General features: G+C 44.4%; 1 protein-coding gene across 1 annotated transcript in view; it reads right to left on the bottom strand.

Moving 5' to 3' along the window:
- Positions 1-21,205, bottom strand: part of RASSF9 (Ras association domain family member 9) — a 39,054-nt gene extending 17,849 nt beyond the window's left edge. The window contains exon 1 of the mRNA XM_007065057.4: positions 20,505-21,205. Coding sequence (XP_007065119.3) covers positions 20,505-20,551 — 47 coding nt within the window. The 5' untranslated portion in view covers positions 20,552-21,205. The remainder of the gene's footprint in view (positions 1-20,504) is intronic.
- Between the last annotated feature and the right edge of the window lie 1,950 nt (positions 21,206-23,155).

Here is a 23,155-nt window from a genome sequence, read left to right as displayed (position 1 = left end):
TTGGAATCTTCATAGCTCCCATTAACTAGGACAACTGGTTGTGAATGACTCTGTTTACTTGCAAACCTTCCTGGGTATGTGCAGGTCAGCCCTGAAAGAATGGAGAATGAGGTCTTACAGTGACATGTGATTGAGTCACCTGGTACTGGAATCCATCTTAAACCTGGTGATTTTCCATTTAGAAGAAGGGGTGGGGACCCAGAGACACAAAAGATTCCCACCTTGTGCCAAAGCTATAAAAGGGGGCGGAACAAAACAAAGGGGGCTGCCAGTCATGAGAAATCCCCTAGTTACCACCTGAGCTGGAACAAGGACTGTACCAGGGGAAAGGATTGGGCCCAGATTAGGAAGGAGTCTAGTCTGTGAAAGAAGCTTATTGGAACATCTCTGAGGGTGAGATTTACCTGTATTCAGTTTCTTAAATGTATTAGCATTAGACTTGCATTTTTTGTTTTATTTTGCTTGGTAACTTACTTTGTTCTGTCTGTTATTATTTAAAACCACATAAATCCTACTTTTTATACTTAATAAAATCACTTTTATTAATTAACTCAGAGTAAGTGATTAATACCAGGGGGAGCAAACAGCTGTGCATATCTCTATATCAGTGTTATAGAGGGCGGACAATTTATGAGTTTACCCTGTATAAGCTTTATACAGAGTAAAACGGATTTATTTGGGATTTGGATCCCACTGGGAGCTGGGTGTCTGGGTGCTGGAGATAGGTGACTGGCTGACCAGTTTTTGGTTAAAGTTCGCAGCTTTGGGGGCACGGAAAAGACCTGGGTCTGTGTTCCAGCAGACTAGCGTGTCTGGCTCAACAAGGCAGGGTTCTGGAGTCCCAAGCTGCCAGTGGAAAATGGGCTCAGAGCTAATTCCAGCATGTCAGGTGGCAGTCCCAAGGGGCTTTCTGTGACCAAACCCGTCACAGCAACTATTCAATAATTATTGATCTATGTATGGCCTGACACCTTATATACCAGACGTTATTAAAACCCTGCTCTGAAGACAGAAACATTACTTTCCTCATGGGCTTTTCTGTGGCGCTCATCACCATAGAATCTGAGTGCTTCACACACAATGAATTTAGCTTTATCAAACCGCTGTGAGGTGAAGGAGTGGTATTATATTCCTTTTACAGATCGGGAGCCGAGGTACAGACAGGTTAAGGTAAAAAGCATCCACTAATTTTTGGGGCCAAAGTTGAGACATCTAGGACTTGATTTTTCAGAGTACTTAGCATTATATAGCATTTAATATGTTTGAAGCAACCATTGATGTCAATTGTAGCTGTGAGTGCTCAGCATTTCTGCAAATCAGACCCCAGGGTCACAAGTCAGGCACACACAAAATGAGAAACACACCGTTAGTGATGCCTCTGAAAATTCTGGTTTAAGTGACTTGCCCAGCATCATATAGGTGGTAGAGGCAGAGATAGAATCCAATCCCCAATGGCACCATCCAACTGCCTTAACCATAGGACCATCCTCTCTCTTCCTGCAATCTTCTGCCTCATCTAACAATAAATGAGGCAAGAGGCCTGCAGACAACAACCTCCTTTGCTATACAAAACTGAAGAGGAATGCAGAAGGCTCCAGAGGTCCATTCTCTGCATTGAATGAAGCAAGGGTCCTGGGGAAAAAGTATAATGTGATCATGTAATTAAAGCCTAAATTATACTGCATATGCATTGGGGGGAATTAATTAAGTCTGCACAATTTGCTTGACTTTGCTTTTTAAAAAAACCTAGGAAATGACACACAGCCTACATTAAAAGAATGTGATTAAGGTTGCAAACTGAAAAAAAAAAACAGAAATTGACATATATGTGAATCATCAGCAGGTTGGAACCTTTCAGATCCACCACACAGACCTCTGCCTCTTGAGCTACCAGAGTAACAGAAAGCAGGTTGTCATCCTCTCTGTGGACCAGCACTAGAAGGGAATGAGTCACACACTTTTCCAATACATCTTTGTTAAGAGCAGAGGAATTGTGAGACTCAAGAATCTTGGGTTTCATTCCAGGCTCTGGATGGGAGTGTGCACTAGGGGGTACAGACTCTTCTAGTCCATCCCCTCCCACAGATTTCTGTCTCAGACTTATCTATTCTCCACACCTGGATCTTTATCCCAGTCCCACTCTCAACTCCTCAGGTTTCTTCTCCTCCCAGTCTCAGTCTCCTTGCCCATCCAGTCTGAGGCTATGTCTACACGTGGACGTGGGGATCTGATATATTTGTGCTAGCTCTCTTTGAGATAGTGTAACACCGACAGACCCCAGTCATCGGCGGGCAGAATCGAACCTGGAACCTCTGGAGCTAAATGCATGAGCTACTACTGTATGAGCTAAAAGCCATATGGCTGTTAGCCAAGGCTGTAGAGCAGACTCATTAATTCTCTCTCTCTAAGTGGTCTTGGTGCCACTAGATGGGACAGAGCACCACACCCCGGTGGTGTGTGGGTTACATTAGCATGCTCAATATAACAGTATAGCCACAGTAGCAGGGGTAGTGGTGACCTATGGAATAGACTAGCCGCCGTAAGTACAAACCAACTGGATCCCAAGAGTATGTACTCCGGGCAGCTAACTCATGCCACTATGGCTACACCACTATTTTTAGCACACTGGTTTGACGAGAGTTTATACAAACGGCACACCTCGAGCTCCAAATGTAGACATAGCCTAAGTTTCCTGGTCCAGGCTTGCAGTTCAAATCCCAAACCCCACACTCCCAGTGCCTCTCCATCCCCACACCATCCTAGCCTGCTTGCCCACCCAACCAGTCTCAATTTCTCCCTCCCAGCTACTCACCTGTCTCTTCCCCACACTGGACCCCAATATTAGTCTTCCTTCGTGAGATCCTTATCAAATCTCAGTTTCCTCTCCACCTTCTCCTCTCCCCATTTCCCTCCTCTGTGGTTCCTTGTCCCAGTCTTTTTGCCCAGTCCCAGTTCTCAACAGCACCTCCCACTCCCTCCCTGCAACCCTGTTCTCCCCCACACTGGTTCCTAGTCCCACTATATCCAGTCAATTTCAGTCTCCAATCTGCCCACTGGAGCTGCTCATCTGATTTGAGTGTTCCTGGCTTTCAGTCCCACACCATTTCTCTCACTGACTCAGTTTATTTGCCCAACTAGTCCCAACCTTCCCTTCCCCCGGCTTCCAGTCCCAGACTCTCCATACAAACAATCCCAGTCCCCCTCGCATCCTCCTTGCTCCCAGTCTTAATCTTCTTGCCCAGCCAGTCCCAGCTTCAATCCATTCCCAGTGACTCCTCAGCCCAATCTCTTCCTTTCCCAGCTTTTATCCCTTCTACATTCGAATTGAACAGCTTCCTTCTCTACAGTGCCTGGAGGACAGGAGAGAGAGGGTCCCAGTTCCAGTGCCTGGCCTCACACTGGCCCAAAGAAGCTGGAAGCATACTGGGAAAGTCTGGCCTTGCTCCTGTAATAATGGGCTGGAGGGAGCATGCTCAGTTGCTCTGTGAGGATGGCACGTGTCGTCCAGTCGCATGTAGGAGCTGTGATGGGATGGAGCATGCGCTGTCATTCTGTGAGGATGGAACATGCTCAATCTTGTCAGCACTAGGAGCTGTAAGGTCATGGACCGTGCTCAATGAGGACAGACTCTTCAGAGATTTTAGTTGCTAAAAATCAATGAAGTCTCTACTGAGCATGTGTAAACTACAATTTTTCAGAAGTCTTATAACTTGGCCAGATTTGGGTAGACTGTCAAGAGGATGGCAAAATGCCCATCCCTGACACAAACACCATCCTGGGCCAAATTTAAGTCCCTACTCCAAAGCATGGGGGAGCTAGAGCTATACAGAGAAGAGGTAATCAGAAAATTTTAACATGGGCAAAACAATGTATTTTTTTCTAGCCTTGTTCTCAGAAATGGCTGAACTATTTTGGGTTGTCATTTAAAAGTTTTATCCTGAGGCAGGTACTCAACATGGAAAATTTAAATGGTTACATTAGCAGGCTTGGCAAAGTTATAAACAACTGAAATGCACCTGGAAGCACTGAGCAACTTTAACAAACAGTGTTACCAGCCCCATTTACAATGAATACACGAACACACATATGTACGTCCAGTTCTCATATTTAGAGATACCCTCCACAAGTGTAAATCATAGCTTCATTGCTGAAGACATGGCTCGTGTGGGTAGCTGAGGGATCTGGCCCAAGATACATACACAAGCACCTGTGTTGGCAATTTGTATTACACACCCACACCAATATATGAAATACCCTTTTAAAAACTCCCTCCAGCACCAAACAATGTTGATATTTTCCATTTTCCCAGTGGTTCTGAGAAGAGTTGAAGTTAACATGGCTGTTTTGATTTACTGATAATGACTTATTTAAATAGCATCATATCATGATGCTTCATGCAACTATTATTATGAAGATATCAGTCCAGCTCTAGTAATGTTATGATGCTGCTGTTGACACACCAGATTAGTGGTCCCCAAACTTTTTACCTTGTGTCCCTCCTTGCCTCTGTCTGTGCTCCTCCCATCCCGAGATCTGCGGTCAGGAGATGGGAGTGAGGCCATAGTCAGGGCTGAGACTGGAGCTGTGGCTGGAACCATGGATGGAGCAGGGCCGTGGTCAGGGCTGGGAAGCCAGCCTGGGACTGCAGCCAGGCCAGGAACCAGGGGCCAAGGCCGGGACTGCGGCTGGGGCCTGGAGTGGAACCAGGGCCGGGAGTGGAACTGGGCCTGGGACATGGGCCGAGGCTGGGGGCAAGGCTGAAGCTGGGGCTGGGAGTGGATCGGTAGCCTGGCTGGGGCTGGGAGCAGAGCTGGGGGCAGAGCGAGACTGGGTGGTGCTCTCTCCCTGCCCCCTTTGGAGGCTAACCCAGATTCCACCATGCCCCTCTGAACATTACTTCTAGAGGGGGGCACCCGACAGTTTAGGGACCACTGTACTAGAGGGAGCCCCTGATTTCTTGCCATTAGTTCAGTGATTAAAAAATTATTTAAGCTGTGATTATTATTAAGTTACACTTTTGGCCTCCAAATATTGATGGTAGCCCTTTATAGAAGTATCAGCTCCAAGTATAAGAGCAGAATCCATAATAAAAGATTTAGATACAAGATCACGTAACTATTGCATTAAAGATAGCAACATAGATCAAACGTTTCAATACCCGATCGTTGAACATTTCATCTTCTATTTGCTTACCAAATTCAGGTGTTTAATTTTTCGTATTGAACACATTAACAAGGCACCTATTGAGCAATAATGAAAGTAAAGATCAGCCAGCTTAATAAAGCACATTCCAGAACTAAATGTTATAGTACAGGTGTGACTCTGAATTGTACACTTTGGGGTACTAGTAAGTAGTGCAGGTGTTATAACAAATTCCTTCTCTCCTATAATAAGTCCTGATTCAAAGTCCATTGAAGTCTCTCAGAATTTTACATTGACTTCTACAGGCTTTGAATAAGGCCCTTAAAATCAACCCCTTAAGAAACACACAAGTAGCTATGCTCCAAGTAGTTCAATTTCAAAGAAAGTCTATTTACAAGGGCATGGCAGTGGTCTACTCTAGATGAGCCTGAGACATGAATTACTGTAGTGAAATAAGCGTCTGATAAAATTAGGCATAATTTTTGCATTATTTGGAATTAAGCCCCTATTCTGAGATGACAACCAAATTCCACAATAGTCTCTCAAGTAGCAGCCATATTCCCTGTATAGTGGGCATGCACAAACTGCCAAAAAGCTTCTCAAAACACTTCTCTAGCAACATGAGTATCACTTCAATCTTGCAGAGTATTAACCAACTGTCATCCAAAGAGAAATGCTGTCTAAACACTCAAATAGCCAAGAAATAGTCCATGATGGATTGATGGGAAAGGAAGCAGCACTGAATATCTTCAGTATATTGAGGAAAACCCACATTATGGCTCTTCAGCAGCTCCATAGGGAATGGCCTGTTTCAGTGCCACAAGAATGCCTAATGCCTGTCTAAAAGTTGTACAATAAACCCAATCCTCGTTCAAGAGCTCCCTCTAAAAGTGAGATTGGTGAGGAACTAGCCAGTATGTCCATATCACGAGAAGTTATAGAGGCTCTGTGTCTATAAAAGTTGGGAGTGTCCTGCCCTCCCAAAGTAAGACATTAGCTATCTCCATTAAGACTTGACTTGGGACCTCCCCACAGGCCTCCACCAATCAGGAATTAAATGGGTGAAACCCAAATGTAGCTGAGCTCAGCTAGGATCTCCTAGAACTTGGAAAGAGTAACAACCTGAAATTTATCTAAGAGTAGCTGGGAGTTTGCCTAATTCTTTGACGTTTTATAACAGTATTGTCAACCATCTGCTCATCTATGAAGAATTCACACTAAGATTGCTAAAATTTGTTAGAGTGCAACCATTCTCATCAATATTAACTGGATCGTGGACAGCTTCAGACAATTTCCTTTGGTTAGTTCTTTCCCCTCAGAATAAAGGAGGCCAGAGAAGACACTGGGTATAAAAAGATTCTGAACAGTAGGGCTAGAAGCTAATTTTCCTTCACCAATGGCTGTGTCCTGCCTAAATGCTTCATGTAAGCATATCATTTAACCAATAAGTTCTATAAGAATGTCACTGATATACCAGCTCATCAATAGTGGTGGAACAAAAATAAATATATATAGTAAGGCTATATCTCTCTCTCTATAGATAGAGATATAAAAATCATAAGACTGACAACATAGCAAGTATGACAGGTATCACAATTTCCCACAATATCTTTGGGAGAACTTATTGCATTAAGTTTGTATCATTTTGGGCCAAGGAGTGTATGTAATTCCCTGGGGAGGGTATCCACAGCCCCTTCAGGAACTAAGAAGAGTGGAAGATGATTTGGCAAATTCACTGGTAACACCTACAGAGAGGTACCACCTCATGGAGATGCTTGTGTTCAATCTGGATTCTCTAGAGACCAGTAGACATAGAAAGGACTTTTGGATAAATAGCCTGAGTTTAAACTGACCAGGGGCCTTCATTCTGATCCAGCATGGAGGGTCCCAATCCTTAAGGAAGGGTTAGGAGGACTGACACCAACAAGAGCCATTGTGGACGTAAGCTTATTAGCATGCATGTTCTTTTATTGTTTTTAGTATGTTCTCTCTGTCTGCTTTCATTTTAAGAATGTATGTTTGCTTAGAAAGAGCTGTGTGGTAAATTAACTGTGACAATTGTGCTGTTTACAGCCTCTGAGGAAGGAAGCAAAGCAGGCCCACTGAGGAATCTGCCTTCCTTGGAAATTCACAGTGTAGGTGGCAGGGAACCTGGAAATACCATGCAAACCTGGAAATATGCCAGTCAGAGGGAGAGACACGTGTCTCTGTCCAAGAGAGGTGACGGCTGGGAACCGGAAAGCGTGAGCCTTTGGCTGGATTGTAGAGGGGAAATACATGGGCAGTTGCCCTGGACTGTGACAGTGAGTACAAAAACTTTGCCAATCTTCTTCTGTGACTGGTAAGCGCTGATGCTGGACCATCAAAGTTTCCCCTTTGAAAAGCATTTTACTGCTTCAATATTCAACTGCGTAAGATGATGGTCTGACTGTGGAAAAAAAAAAATAAAGGTCCAGAATTCTAGTTCAGTCCCAAAACAAGGTCAAACATACAACTACTCTTTGCCTGCTCCTCGTAATAACTTAAAAAACATGCATGGTAACTTTAACATCTGTGAACTCACAAGTAAATGAAGATGACCTCTGCCGCATAAGGAGATTGAAGTCTCCCAGTACCAAAGCCTGGGAGACTACTCCAAAGTCAGCAGGTCTCAAATTTCTGTTACGAATTTGGGGTTGACCATTGTAGTGAGGTGTTTGGTATGACAAGATTTTAATAGTGAAACTGCCCTGACTGCTGCAAGAAATGACCTTATGCTGCAAGTAGCTTAGTTGTCAGCATGCAGAAAGCCTGTTGACACATATTGTCCAATAGCGGATTCTACTTCTTCAAAACAACAAAGCAACATTTCAGCACATCAGCCTACAAATAATAAAGCCCACAGAAACAAGAACAACCAAAAACCAATATGCCATGACCCCTTACTTACAAATTATTACTAAGCCACACTTTAATCAGTAAACAGAATCTGATCACTTCCTTTGGTAAATGAGGCATGAAATTAACTGTCAAATCAGTGTCTCACACATAGTTTTGAATACTTTTGAACTTTAAAGTGCTTACATATGTGGAAACTACCACTAAACCAAAATATTTGTATGTTGGACTTGGATGAGGCTGGCAAAAAGCAAAATAAGGCCTCAGTCCTACAACTTGTTCCACATGGATGAAGGGATCTTTCTGCACAGGTTCAGGGCCTAAGAGCAGATCCTGCAAAACTTTACTCACATGAGTAAGCCTGACTCATATGCACAATTCCACTGAGGTCATTGAACCTGTAAAGATTAAAAGAAAGTAGACATATTGATAGACCAAGTTTTCACATAATTATCTCACAGCAAACTGATTATTCCATTTTTCAAACCTTGATTTTATGCCTGACCAAGAGGTATGTTACATTTTTCCTTATTTAATGCAACCCTTACGTCAATTTTATTTTCTTAAAAAGAAGTAAAATAAATATATTATACCTGTCAAGGAAGGCAATGACATTTTCTCTCTGATTGGGACATCCATAACTCAATTATTTTAAACATGAGTGAGTGAGAGTATATAGGTGTAGAGAATAGGGACCTCAAGCAAAAGCAGGTTCCAGACTCTGAACCCCAAAACAGATCTGTAGTAAATTAATATATTACATAGCTACCCACTCATGGCAATGTCCCATCTCTGTAAAAATGAATCTTGTTTCTAACATTATTCTATTCTTAACAATGTAGCTGACTACTTCAAGTGTGACACAGACAATGATGGTATGGATATCAATCCTACCTAAGGTTACAAGTTGGTAGTCTCAACTTCCTACCCAAGATAAGTAAACTCCAAAGATAATGCCTCTCATCAATCCAAATCCCACATGTATGACAAAGGGTAGGTCTACACTACAGCTGGAGGTGCAATTTCCAGCTCAGGTAGACATAGCTTTGATTGAACTAGCCTGCTAACAGCAGCAGTGTAGCCGTGGAGGCACCTTGGTCTAGCCCCCGGGTACAGTAGAGTCTGAGACCGTCTGTAAGGAGCTCTGGTAGCTAGCCCACACCACCACCTGCACTGCTATTTTTAGCATGCTAACCTATTCACAGCTAGCACATGTATGTCACTTTGAGCTGGGAATTACATTTACAGCTGCCACGTAGATTTACCCAAAGACTCCACATGAAGGGGCATAAAAAAATTATTCGTGCAGCCACATTAAAATGCAGTAGGGTTCATCCCCTGACTGTAAGTAATGCTGTCTGTAATCCCAGTTAAATTATTCTTGACTTCTGACTTTCAACAATAAAATGAGTTGACCCTGAATTTGTGTAGTGCATAAGTAACAAATGAAAGTCATCTCTGGAAATGAGGGGCATTTGAGAGGTATATCAAAGAGCACAGTGGAAAAAGAACCTTTCAGTCCGACAGCTGGGGTGCTTTCTCTGTGCCCCCAGAGTATAAGGGGTTTAGTTTTATTATGTCAGGAAGTCATTAATGCAGAGATTTGTGATTGAAAATTAAGGCCTTACATGTTTATTTGAACACAGCTGGCCCTGAGCTCATCTTTCCTCTGTACATTCACCTCATACAACTGCCATTCAATCTATTCGAGCCATGTGGCAATTTTAATGATTTCCTTTTGAGTGATTTCACAGCCCTTCCCCCACTCCCAGTTTTAATGTCTTGTGGAACTTCAGAAGACTGAAAACTTCTCAGTGAAGAAGATGAAAAATCAAAACAGCCAGCTGCGAATTCTCACGTGTGTGTTTTGGGATGTCCTATAGGCAGCATGGTGCAGGGGACTGAGCACAAGGCTCAGCACAAGGAATGCTGAGATTCTAGATTCCCCCTCTCCTCCTGGGTGGCTTTCACTCTTTGCAGTTCTATAGATGACACGTGGTTTAGTTATGCCCCTCTGAGGCAGGCACATGGCACAACCCTCAATTTACAGGGAGGGACTGTGAAGCTCAGGGTATGTCTACACTATGAAATTAGGTCGAATTTATAGAAGTCGGTTTTTTAGAAATCGGTTTTATATATTCGAGTGTGTGTGTCCCCACAGAAAATGCTCTAAGTGCATTAATTCGGTGGAGTGCTTCCACAGTACCGAGGCTAGAGTCAACTTCCGAAGCATTGCACTGTGGGTAGCTATCCCACAGTTCCTGCAGTCTCAGCTGCCCATTGGAATTCTGGGTTGAGATCCCAATGCCTGATGGGGCTACAACATTGTTTCGGGTGGTTCTGGGTACATATCATCAGGCCCCTGTTCCCTCTTTCCCTCCGTGAAAGCAAGGGCAGACAATCGTTTCGCGCCTTTTTTCCTGAGTTACCTGTGCAGACGCCATACCACGGCAAGCATGGAGACTGCTCAGCTCACTGTCACCGTATGTCTCCTGGGTGCTGGCAGACGTGGTACTGCATTGCTACACAGCAGCATCAACCCATTGCCTTGTGGCAGCAGACGGTACAGTATGACTGGTAGCCGTCATCGTCATGTCCGAGGTGCTCCTGGCCACGTCGGCCAGCAGCGCCTGGGCAGATATGGCGCAGGGACTAAATTTGGAGTGACTTGACCAGGTCATTCTCTTTAGTCCTGCAGTCAGTCCTATTGAACCATCTTATGGTGAGCAGGCAGGTGATACGGATTGCTAGCAGTCCTATTGTACCATCTTCTGCTGGGCAGGCAAGAGATGAGGATGGCTAGCAGTCCTACTGCATCGTCTTCTGCCGAGCAGCCATGAGATGTCGATGGCTTGCAGTCCTTCTGCACCGTCTGCTGCCAGCCAAAGATGTAAAAGATAGATGGAGTGGATCAAAACAAGAAATAGACCAGATTTGTTTTGTACTCATTTGCTTCCCCCCCTCCCCCGTCTAGGGGACTCATTCCTTTAGGTCACACTGCAGTCACTCACAGAGAAGGTGCAGCGAGGTAAATCTAGCCATGTATCAATCAGAGGCCAGACCAACCTGCTTGTTCCAATAAGAACAATTACTTAGGTGCACCATTTCTTATTGGAACCCTCCGTGAAGTCCTGCCTGAAATACTCATTGATGTAAAGCCACCCCCTTTGTTGATTTTAATTCCCTGTAAGCCAACCCTGTAAGCCATGTCATCAGTCGCCCCTCCCTCCGTCAGAGCAACGGCAGACAATCGTTCCGCGCCTTTTTTCTGTGTGGACGCCATACCACGGCAAGCATGGAGCCCGCTCTGATCACTTTGGCAATTAGGAGCACATTAAACACCACACACATTATCCAGCAGTATATGCAGCACCAGAACCTGGCAGAGCAATACCGGGCAAGGAGGCGACGTCAGCGCGGTCACATGAGTGATCAGGAGATGGACACAGATTTCTCTGAAAGCATGGGCCCTGCCAATGCATGCATCATGGTGCTAATGGGGCAGGTTCATGCTGTGGAACGCCGATTCTGGGCTTGGGAAACAAGCACAGACTGGTGGGATCGCATAGTGTTGCAGGTCTGGGACGATTCCCAGTGGCTGTGAAACTTCCGCATGCGTAAGGGCACTTTCACGAAACTTTGTGACTTGCTTTCCCCTGCCCTGAAGCGCATGAATACCAAGATGAGAGCAGCCCTCACAGTTGAGAAGCGAGTGGCGATAGCCCTGTGGAAGCTTGCAAGGCCAGACAGCTACCGGTCAGTTGGGAATCAATTTGGAGTGGGCAAATCTACTGTGGGGGCTGCTGTGATGCAAGTAGCCCACGCAATCAAAGATCTGCTGATATCAAGGGTAGTGACCCTGGGAAATGTGCAGGTCATAGTGGATGGCTTTGCTGCAATGGGATTCCCTAACTGTGGTGGGGCCATAGACGGAACCCATATCCCTATCTTGGCACCGGAGCACCAAGCCGGCGAGTACATAAACCACAAGGGGTACTTTTTAATAGTGCGGCAAGCTCTGGTGGATCACAAGGGACGTTTCACCAACATCAGTGTGGGATGGCTGGGAAAGGTACATGACGCTCACATCTTCAGGAACTCTGGTCTGTTTCAAAAGCTGCAGGAAGGGACTTTATTCCCAGACCAGAAAATAACTGTTGGGGATGTTGAAATGCCTATAGTTATCCTTGGGGACCCAGCCTACCCCTTAATGCCATGGCTCATGAAGCTGTACACAGGCAGCCTGGACAGTAGTCAGGAGCTGTTCAACTACAGGCTGAGCAAGTGCAGAATGGTGGTAGAATGTGCATTTGGACGTTTAAAGGCGCGCTGGCGCAGTTTACTGACTCGCTTAGACCTCAGCGAAACCAGTATTCCCACTGTTATTACTGCTTGCTGTGCACTCCACAATATCTGTGAGAGTAAGGGGGAAGACGTTTATGGCGGGGTAGGAGGTTGAGGCAAATCGCCTGGCTGCTGGTTACGCGCAGCCAGACACCAGGGTGGTTAGAAGAGCACAGGAGGGCGCGGTACGCATCAGAGAAGCTTTGAAAACCAGTTTCATGACTGGCCAGGCTAAGGTGTGAAAGTTCTCTTTGTTTCTCCTTGATGAAACCCCCCGCCCCTTGGTTCACTCTACTTCCCTGTAAGCTAACCACCCTCCCCTCCTCCCTTCGATCACCGCTTGCAAAGGCAATAAAGTCATTGTTGCTTCACATTCATGCATTCTTTATTCATTCACCACACAAATAGGGGGATGGCTACCAAGGTAGCCCAGGAGGGGTGGTGGAGGAGGGAAGGAAAATGCCACACAGCACTTTAAAAGTTTACAACTTTAAAATTTATTGAATGCCAGCCTTCTGTTTTTTGGGCAATCCTCTGTGGTGGAGTGGCTGGTTGGCCAGAGGCCCCCCCACCGCATTCTTGGGCATCTGGGTGTGGAGTCTATGGAACTTGCGGAGGAGGGCGGTTGGTTACACAGGGGCTGTAGTGGCAGTCTGTGCTCCAGCTGCTTTTGCTGCAGCTCAACCATACACTGGAGCATACTGGTTTGATCCTCCAGCAGCCTCAGCATTGAATCCTGCCTCCTCTCATCACGCTGCCGCCACATTTGAGCTTCAGCTCTGTCTTCAGCCCGCCACTTACTCTCTTCAGCCCGCCACTTACTCTCTTCAGCCCGCCACCTCTCCTCCCAGTCATTTCGTGCTTTCCTGCACTCTGACATTATTTGCCTCCACGCATTCGTCTGTGCTCTGTCAGTGTGGAAGGACAGCATGAGCTCAGAGAACATTTCATCACGAGTGCGTTTTTTTTTCTTTCTAATCTTCACTAGCCTCTGGGAAGGAGAAGATCATGTGATCATTGAAACACATGCAGCTGGTGGAGAAAAAAAAAGGGACAGCGGTCTTTAAAAAGACACATTTTATAAAACACTGGCTACACTCTTTCAGGGTAAACCTTGCTGTTAACATTACATACATAGCACATGTGCTTTCGTTACAAGGTCGCATTTTGCCTCCCCCCACTGCGTGGCTACCCCCTCAACCCTCCCCCCTCCCCATGACTAACAGCAGGGAACATTTCTGTTCAGCCACAGGCAAACAGCCCAGCAGGAATGGACACCTCTGAGTGTCCCCTGAAGAAAAGCACCCTATTTCAACCAGGTGACCATGAATGATATCTCACTCTCCTGAGGATAACACAGAGAGATAAAGAACGGATGTTGTTTAAACGCCAGCAAACATACACTGCAATGCTTTGTTGTACAATGATTCCTGAGTACATGTTACTGGTCTGGAGTGGTAAAGTGTCCTACCATGGAGGACGCAATAAGGCTGCCCTCCCCAGAAACCTTTTGCAAAGGCTTTGGGAGTACATCCAGGAGAGCCGCGAATGCCAGGGCAAATTAATCCTTTCACAGGCTTGCTTTTAAACCATGTATAGTATTTTAAAAGGTACACTCACCGGAGGTCCCTTCTCCACCTGCCGGGTCCAGGAGGCAGCCTTGGGTGGGTTCGGGGGGTACTGGCTCCAGGTCCAGGGTGAGAAACAGTTCCTGGCTGTCGGGAAAACCGGTTTCTCCGCTTGCTTGCTGTGAGCTATCTACAACCTCATCATCATCATCATCTTCTTCGTCCCCAAAACCTGCTTCCGTGTTGCCTCCATCTCCATTGAAGGAGTCAAACAACACGGCTGGGGTAGTGGTGGCTGAACCCCCTAAAATGGCATGCAGCTCATCATAGAAGTGGCATGTTTGGGGCTCTGACCCGGAGCGGCCGTTCGCCTCTCTGGTTTTCTGGTAGGCTTGCCTCAGCTCCTTAAGTTTAACGCGGCACAGCTTTGGGTCCCTGTTATGTCCTCTGTCCTTCATGCCCTGGGAGATTTTGACAAAGGTTTTGGCATTTCAAAAACTGGAACGGAGTTCTGATAGCACGGATTCCTCTCCCCATACAGCGATCAGATCCCGTACCTCCCGTTCAGTCCATGCTGGAGCTCTTTTGCGATTCTGGGACTCCATCATGGTCACCTCTGCTGATGAGCTCTGCATGGTCACCTGCAGCTTGCCACGATGGCCAAACAGGAAATGAGATTCAAAAGTTTGCATTTCTTTTCCTGTCTACCTGGCCAGTGCATCTGAGTTGAGATTGCTGTCCAGAACGGTCACAATGGAGCACTCTGGGATAGCTCCTGGAGGCCAATACCATCGAATTGTGTCCACAGTACCCCAAATTCGACCCGGCAAGGCCGATTTAAGCGCTAATTCACTTGTCAGGGGTGGAATACGGAAATCGATTTTAAGAGCCCTTTAAGTCGAAATAAAGGGCTTCATCGTGTGGACGGGTGCAGGTTTACATCGATTTAACGCTGCTAAATTCAACCTAAAGTCCTAGTGTAGACCAGGGCTCAGAGAGATTATCAACTGCTGAAGGTCACAAAGCAAGTCAGTGACATTACCAGGAGTAAAACTCAAGTCTCCTTTCTCCACATCCCATTATTTAAGTAGCAATGCCCTGTAGACAAGTCAAGCCAAGATATTCAAAAGTGACTGGTGATTGTGGGCACCCAACTGGAGACACTCTGATGGGGCCTAGTTTTCAGAAGTTGTGCGGCATTTTCTGAAAACCAGTCCCCTTTAAACAGTCTCAGATTGGGCGCCCAAAAAGTTGAGCAGCCAAAATCACTAGTCATTTCTGAATATTTCTTGGCCTTAACTTCTACATCTCACATACACAAAAGTAGAAAGTATTGGGTGAAAATTCTCCAATGCTTTACAAGTGCAGGAATTCTGCAGTTTTCCAGAAGATGAAAGGCAAATGTCATCAGCAACATTTTTGTGACAAGTATTTTGCCCAACCTGTGACAGTCTTTTCTCATCAGAGACATAGGACTGGAATAGCAGGGACAAACAAGGTCAGAAAGGAGGTGGGCTGACAGGGATTCAGAGAATGCTGTACAGCATTTGTCTGTATTGCAGCTGCTTACCTACTTGAGACTTACATGTTATTGTTTTTTTAAAACTATACATACTCCAATACAAGACTTGTCTGTTTTGTCCACCTGTTGCATTCTGTCTAATACTGACAGACTTCAACAAAGGCCCCTAGATTGTAAAATTTCTGTGGCAAGGATGGTCTTCTTTATTATGTGCCTATTCAGGATCTAGCACTATGGGGCCCTGATCATTCATTCATTCATTGATTCCTAGGAACTACCTTAATAACAACAAAAATAGTGACAACAGTCCAGCCATTTGAACATGTGACTGGGAACCAGAAAGTCCTACACTCCAGTACCGATACTAACTTGCTGTGTGGTCTATGGCAAATCACTTTACCTTTTGCCTCATCAGTGAAGTATCAATATGAATTAGTACTCACCTCCTTCCCATACAAGGATGTTTGAAGAATTAATAAATGTTTGTACAGCATTTATTATTTAATGTTTGCAGGTTATTTTAAAATAATAACGTTTGTAAAGTACTTCCATCTGTTTTGCATATTTTATTATTATTCAACATATAAATCCAAAGAAAACAAACTAAGAATGTTGGAGCTTGGGCAAAAGGGTCTGAGGATACGTTTTCAGACCATTCTATGAGATTTAGCCCTGTCACTAATGTGACTTTTATGGAGGATACAGAGTTAAAATCCATCCCGCCACTGAAAATCTACTTCTCTATACTGAAGTCATTCCATGTTCAGCAGCACAGTTGATCCCCTTTTCCCATTCATACACATGAAATCTTAATTTCTCACCAGTGCAATAAAAATAATTTTATCAACAAGATTGGTCTTTTGTTCCATTGAAAACATTTTTCTTCATCCGCAGTGTTTTCTCACCCCCACTGAACATTATACTGGTCTTTCAGATTCGTTTCAACTTTGCTTAAGTATTGTTCTTCCTCCAGATGGTGTAGTATTACACACAAGTCTATTAGTCATTCCATTTACTCCACTGCAATTTCAGTCTACTCTCCCAGAACAGTAGATAATTAACTCTTTAGAAATAAAGCTAGTGTTTTGCCAGACATATAGCTCTTCCTGAAAGTGAAGCAAGCAGCCATGTACAGGGATCACTACAAAATATTTGCAACCAGATTGGTTCTTGCGACAAAGCAGACAAGTTGGACCAGAAAATAAATTATAACATGTGAGCTTGGGGCCAAAAAGAAGATCCTTTCTCTGATGGCAGAGCAACATCATTAATATTAATTTGTATTACCATAATGCCTAGGAGCCTGGTCCTGGATCAGAACCTCATTATACTAGACACTGTACAAACACAAAACAAAAAGACAGCCCCTGCCTCAAAGAACTTGCATGTAGTCATGGACAACACTAACTTGGAAAATATACTATGTCACCACCCTGAATATCTTCCCATTTCTAAAACTGAACCTGAATTCAATTTTAGGCTCTGAATAAGCCCCCAAACACACACTCCAGAGTCCAGGTGGGATTGGAACAAGAGGTGCCAAAATGGCACAAGATAGTCTGCTCTCATGGTAACCCCATCCAAGAAGGGAAGTGTCAGACATTGTGTATATGTTCTCATGAGACTTCCAGCCCAGTTTATATGAGGTTGCGATAATTCAGATCAGCATTGGAACTGAGTTCTTAGCCAATCCAAACCCAAATGCTGAGCATTTCGAGTGTCCCTTCACCAAGGCTTAGTATGTACTGCATCACACTGACTTATAGACCTGGGGAAAATATAAGCAGTTGGTATCAGGATCTGAACAGGTTCAGTGTGAAGCCAGTAGAGGAGAGGCAGTGGGGATCTAGAGTCAGTGCCAAATGGGTATTGCTTAAACTAAGTCTTTGACCTAACTGGCTATCCTGCCCCGCAGTGAGTCCTCGGGGGCTAGTTGGGTATTAATTGGGAAGGGCCATTCAGTAGGGACTGCATGCTTGGCTTGCCTCCATTCCCACATCAGAGCCCAATGCTGAACAGCCGATCATCGCTCAGGGCAAAGAGAACAGGCTAAATCTGATCAGCAGAGTGGCTTTGCCTGCATGAACTCAGTGGCTACCGGTGCAGGGCTAAGAAATGAGCAATAGACATGGAAATGTTCATGAAGCAAGAGCAAAAGCAATAAATATAAATAACGGATTTGTAATAGTAATGCCCAATCAGCAAGCAACAGTGTGTGTATGTAAATAAAACACACAAATGGTTGTAGCAAACTTAAGGCCATTATGGCTGAGTTATGCAGACAGCTCCAAAGATATTGCTCTGGCTGTTTGCGCCTGGCAATATAGATTGGCACTTGCAGGAGATCTGCATGAGGGCGAGGGACCCTCACCTCCATGCCTGGTCTAAAAATAAACAATTTGTGAAATTAGATGGCATGCTAGATCTATGAGGTAGTTGAGTTTGCTCTGAAAAATCAAGGGGACCGGCCTCAATGAATGAGAAAATATGACTGAATCTTTCTTGGTATGAGGTGGGCAAGGAATTCTGGAATGATGGATGTGGTAGTGACAGAGCCAGCAATTTTCAAAAGTACCTACGTGACTTACGAGCCTAAGGCTCAGTTTCAAAAGTCATTTAAGGCCAGATATTAAAGGCATTTAGGCGCCTAATTCATTCAAGGTGATTTAAACATCTAGACGCTATTGAAAATTCTCCTAGGTACCTATCTTCATCTTTTAAAATATGGCCCATAGGCACTTAGGAGACTTAGTCTCATTGAAAATCACTTGGGCTAAGATTCCTAAGTTATGTAGATGCTTTTGGAAATTGTAGCCTACGCTAGCTCTGCCCAGATGCACTGTATATCCTGCCCTAACCACCAGATAACACTGCCTCCCAATGTCAAGCTTGAATGGCACTTTCAGTTCAGTGTAAGGTTTGAAATAAGCTGGCAAAGATGGCAGAACCCATTTACCAGCTCTACGAGTTAACCTTGAATTCTCAAGTACAAATCTGTTCTAAGAGAGAAGTTTAGACATATACACTTAGGTTCCACTGTTTGAAAATGCAGTTAGGGAAGTTTTTAAAAGAACCACTTCTCTCCCCTACCCCAACCCTTATTATACATGGACAGGACTTCTACATCCCCTCCTCCTCTCCCTCATCTTCCATTAAAACACCACCTCTGTACCAGTCAGAATTGATATGCCATTTTCAGAGAGAAACTGGAAGAAAAAGAAAAGCTTGTCTCAAGTTTTTGGAGATTCCCCTCAGCTTTTCATTGTAATTCACACTAAAACGCTTTCTATATTGACCTTCATTCTGCAAAAAAATGGACATAATTAGCATAAGGAGTGTATTTAAAATCAGAAAGAGATTCACAGCTGAATGAAAGGGAGGGGTATTTCTGGGTATATGTATTTATTCAGCTAATTGATTTCAATATAATACAATTTTTTTTAAGTATAAGGAAAATACAGTAATTTTATATACATTTAGTTTGGTCTAAAATAATATATCAACCTTTCCAGAAGGTCGAAATTCCCTTATGAAAAATACTAACTATAGTCCTGTTCCCATACACTTTTGTGGGCAGTATCCCATGCTATTAGTGATTCTAAAATAATATACTATTGTTAATGAAGGCCCAAGCTGATGGAGTGATTTGCTTTCATTAATTTGTGGAATTAATAATTCACTAAAATGTATGCACAATCTCAGTATAAATCTTTGGCATAACTGTGCATGGAAACAATGAACAAAAAAGAAAAAAAATCCATAAACTTACTTCAGATAAAGTTAGGAAACCACAAATACAGTCACATTTTGGGCCCAATCCTGCCCACTAGGAAGGGATCAGCATCACTATGAACGAAATTCCAAATGCAGGAGAACATGAAGTAAAGAGAACCACAGAGGCTTTCACAGCCGGCGTTTTAGTGACCGAGTTATGCATGGCATTAGCTAGATTTGTAGAGTCATTCGCAACTCCAGACTGAAATAGCATGTGCTCTCCATGAAAACTTGCACTTAAGACTTTAGTGCCATATTAGCACTTAAAATAATTACATAATTCCATACCGTGCAAGCTTAGTTCCCCTTCCAGTCTATGCAGATGGCATGTAGAAGCAAGTCTGATTCGGGGGGGGCGCCAAAATCAACCTGTATGCTTAGAACTCGCAGGAGCGAACCTGAGCTGATCAGAAACAGTTTTCTTAGCAAAAAGAGGGTCCCAAATTCAGGGCGCGGGAGAGGGACACTAAAAGCCGCTCAATTCTCCACGTACCAGATTCGAGTCACCATGCTACCCCCCGTCCCCACCGCAAACTTACAGTTAAAGGGACGTGTTAAGAAACGGGAGGGATCCTTGGAAGTTTTCAGGACCCAGTTCCTACATCCAGGCAAACTTCGGAAAAAGCTGGTGCGGGGGGAAGTGGGGGGAGGAGGGAGACCGATATCCCCACAGCAGAGCCTGAAAGTCGATGCAGCAACACACCGCTTTCAATTAACCAACTCAACTCCCACTGGTTCTGAACTTCCAGCAGCAAGAAGCAAGCCCTGGTGCGAGAGAGGGGCCGGATACTTTTTTTTTCAGCCTTGATAAGGGGCGCTGTAACCCTGGCTGCAATGAGCTACCACCACGCATGGCAGCGTTAACATCCGGATTTCAATCATTCCTTTGCACTCCTATTAATCTGCAGCCTGCTACAAACGAGGTGCCCGAGATTTTAAACCACCTGGCTGGCCTGGGAGCACCGAGGGCCCCCAAGGCTAGGGAATCTGTTAAATTAGAGCTTGCCCTTCCTATTGAAAGTGTTGGCCGGGATTTAAACTAGGCATCGGGTGTGAAATATGCACAGATCGGAGTAAGGAGACGCAGCCCTTCTTGCACACGCGGATCAATAGCCCTCCAACACGTTAAACTGACTCACGAGCCCTTAGGAAAGTTTCTAAGTCACAGTTTCGGGGGGGTGTCAACTTTTCCCAGCAACGTGCACTCCCCCGAGAAGTTACGTGACTGCAAAACGACACATCAAGTGCCCCAGCGCGACCACACACTCCCTCTTTACCTGCTTTTGTGCCTGGTCTTTAATAGATTCCTTCCAAAGGGAGCCATAGCCACTCCAGCGGCCGAAGCACGACATCAACGCGTCCAAAACCAAGGCTGGGGTGTTCTTCCCCCCGCTCACCTCCTCCAGCTTGTTAGTAGTCACCGAGCGTAGCGATGAGCTGGAAGTTGTGCAATTCGCTAACTCTGAACTACTGGTTTGTTGTTGTTGCTGCACCTTTGGAGTCCTGCCCAGCTGCAATCTTCAAGGAGGCGTTTATGAGCAGGAAAAGGGAAAAAAAAAAAACAGCAACCCACTTTCTATTGTGATGTGAAGTTATTTGCAGAACTTGCTAAACTTTCAGCCTTGCCAGCCGCCAAGGCACCAATCAGCAAAGGGAAAAGGCGATTTGACTCCAAGAGGGAGCGAGGCAAGAACGAACAACAGAAGGATTCAAACTTTCTCCACCAAGGTCCAGCCACTTAAGGTCAAGTCGAGCAGCTAAACACCAGCCTTAATGAAGGGCAGACAGTAGTTGTTCCACCAGTTCTAGTGCATAATAATAACCTGCCTTACAAATCAACCTGTAGCTGCTTCTCATTTCAGGGTGACAAAGTAGGTCACAGCTACCTCGCTGGCCCCTCTGTACTTTTAGGTAAACATTGGATACTTTGCTAGGTGCATATAAACCTTTAGAGACTTTGATCTGCAAACCTCACTCAGCAGCCACCTGTGGCTTCATAGCACTTCCCAAGAGGGCCTGCATTTCAAAAGTGCTGAGAACCCCCAATTTTAGCTGAAACCAGTGAGAACTGTAGGTGCTCAGCACCTTTGAAAATCGGGCCATAAAAGGGGGCTGTTAGGAAGGGAGAGTGGCCAGAAGAATAGAAAGGGACAATGCAATACCGCAGTGACACTCCAACATAGTGTAGCTTTTTGGCTGACTTTGTTAAAGGGGAAATAAGCATGTGTTAAAGTTGTTTGTTCCAAAAACCTGGGCACTAATGCGTAAAGAGGATTAGTAATAAAGTTGTGAAAGGGGAAACATGGGTCCCATTGACTTCAATGGGCTTTGGCTGGGGATTACAGTGCAGAAAGGCAAACCCATTAAAGCAGAAAGCAGTATAAATAGGGAACTGATGGTGGAGGGTACTGGAGGCAGGGGAGAATGAACCTTTGCCCTGTAGCTTGTACAGTTATTTGCACCATTACTGAGTAGGTGTAAAATGTTTCCATTCTGAGTTCATTGCATTTTACACTCACTTCATAGTACTGCAAAGGACTATACCAAGCTGTAGGTGTAGTGGTTAATCAGGCATCCTGAATTTAGCCCTGTCCCACCTCTGCTGGTGTCTGTATTAAACAAGAGGAGTAATCAGGTAGAGTGATGGGTTTATCTAGAAGGGGCTTTGTCATTTTTGACATTGGAATAAAATATTCCCTTTCCCTACGAAGAGATAGTCACATCAGCCTGCAATAAACAAAGCTAGAGCCCATTCCATGGGTTACCTATTACTGGCAGCCCTGGGAATGCCCCACATACTTTCAGTTCAATCCCAGGTCTGTAAACTCCCTGAGCTGTGACTACAAAGAGAGGAACTGGAGTCACAGCTTGTTTGGGTGGGTTAAATTAACACACACACACAGAGGAAAAAAATCCCTCAGATTCCTGAGGCTGCTGCCAAGAGAGGTTTCATGAAGCAGGATCTACTCTGGGTATTATGTGCCTGATCCAAAACCCACTGAAATCAATGGGAGTCTTTCCACTGACTTTGGGTCCGGGCTGATATGCCGTAGGTGGGGATTTCCTCACCTTTAAATGGTGACAAATATTTTCCAAATCCCCTGAGATGTTTGCAGGACAGTCTTGGCACAGAACTACTATTCCACTGCTGAGAATTTCTCAGAGTAAAATAGATATTAAAATAAAGGGTTTTTCCCTCCCTCTTTCCCTTGTTGGCAAAGGTAACATTAAATAACTTTATCTGCTGTATATTGCAATGTGAAGCATTCTAATATTGCTCACTTACTTTTCTCCTCATTACAAAGATAAATGGGAATTGGGAAACATCTATAGCTGTTCTTACACTTCCAAATTAATCAGCAGTCACCTCACAGTATCAATTGATTGTAACTACTAAAGTATGGTGTGATGTAGTGGCCTGCTTGTTCCTTTTTTACCTGCAATTGCCAGATAAACTTAATCAAATGGATGGGCCTCGGGAAACTTAATGCTGTTATGCAAATAAATCACAAAGCAGATTTTAAAATAAATCTTCAGGGTAAATTTTATATACCCACACTTCATTGTGAAAACCTCTAAAGTTTCCATTTTCATTTTAATGGCATGAATTTGAGAAAAGACTCCTGCAATAACAACTGTACATTTCCATCCAAGTTTGAAATAACAGACCTTACCCTTTGCACACTTTCTGAAATGAGATTGAAAATATTTGTCTAGTTTACTTTAAGAGGAGGCAAGTAAGAGGGGTCATGATAGGTATACAAAGTACCAGATGAGATGGGAGTTTCAACTGACTATTTCTAAAGTGCAAGAAGAGGAAACATACAATGAAACTGAAAGGAAACAAATTTCAAACTGATAAAAAAAAATAGTTTTCTCACACAATGTACAATTAACCCATGGAACTCATTGTCACAAGATATCACTG

The sequence above is a fragment of the Chelonia mydas genome, chromosome 1 (assembly GCF_015237465.2).
Source record: "Chelonia mydas isolate rCheMyd1 chromosome 1, rCheMyd1.pri.v2, whole genome shotgun sequence".
Taxonomy (NCBI): Eukaryota; Metazoa; Chordata; order Testudines; family Cheloniidae; genus Chelonia; species Chelonia mydas.
The sequence above is the reverse complement of the archived record's forward strand: the minus strand, read 5'-3'. Positions and strand labels throughout refer to the sequence as shown.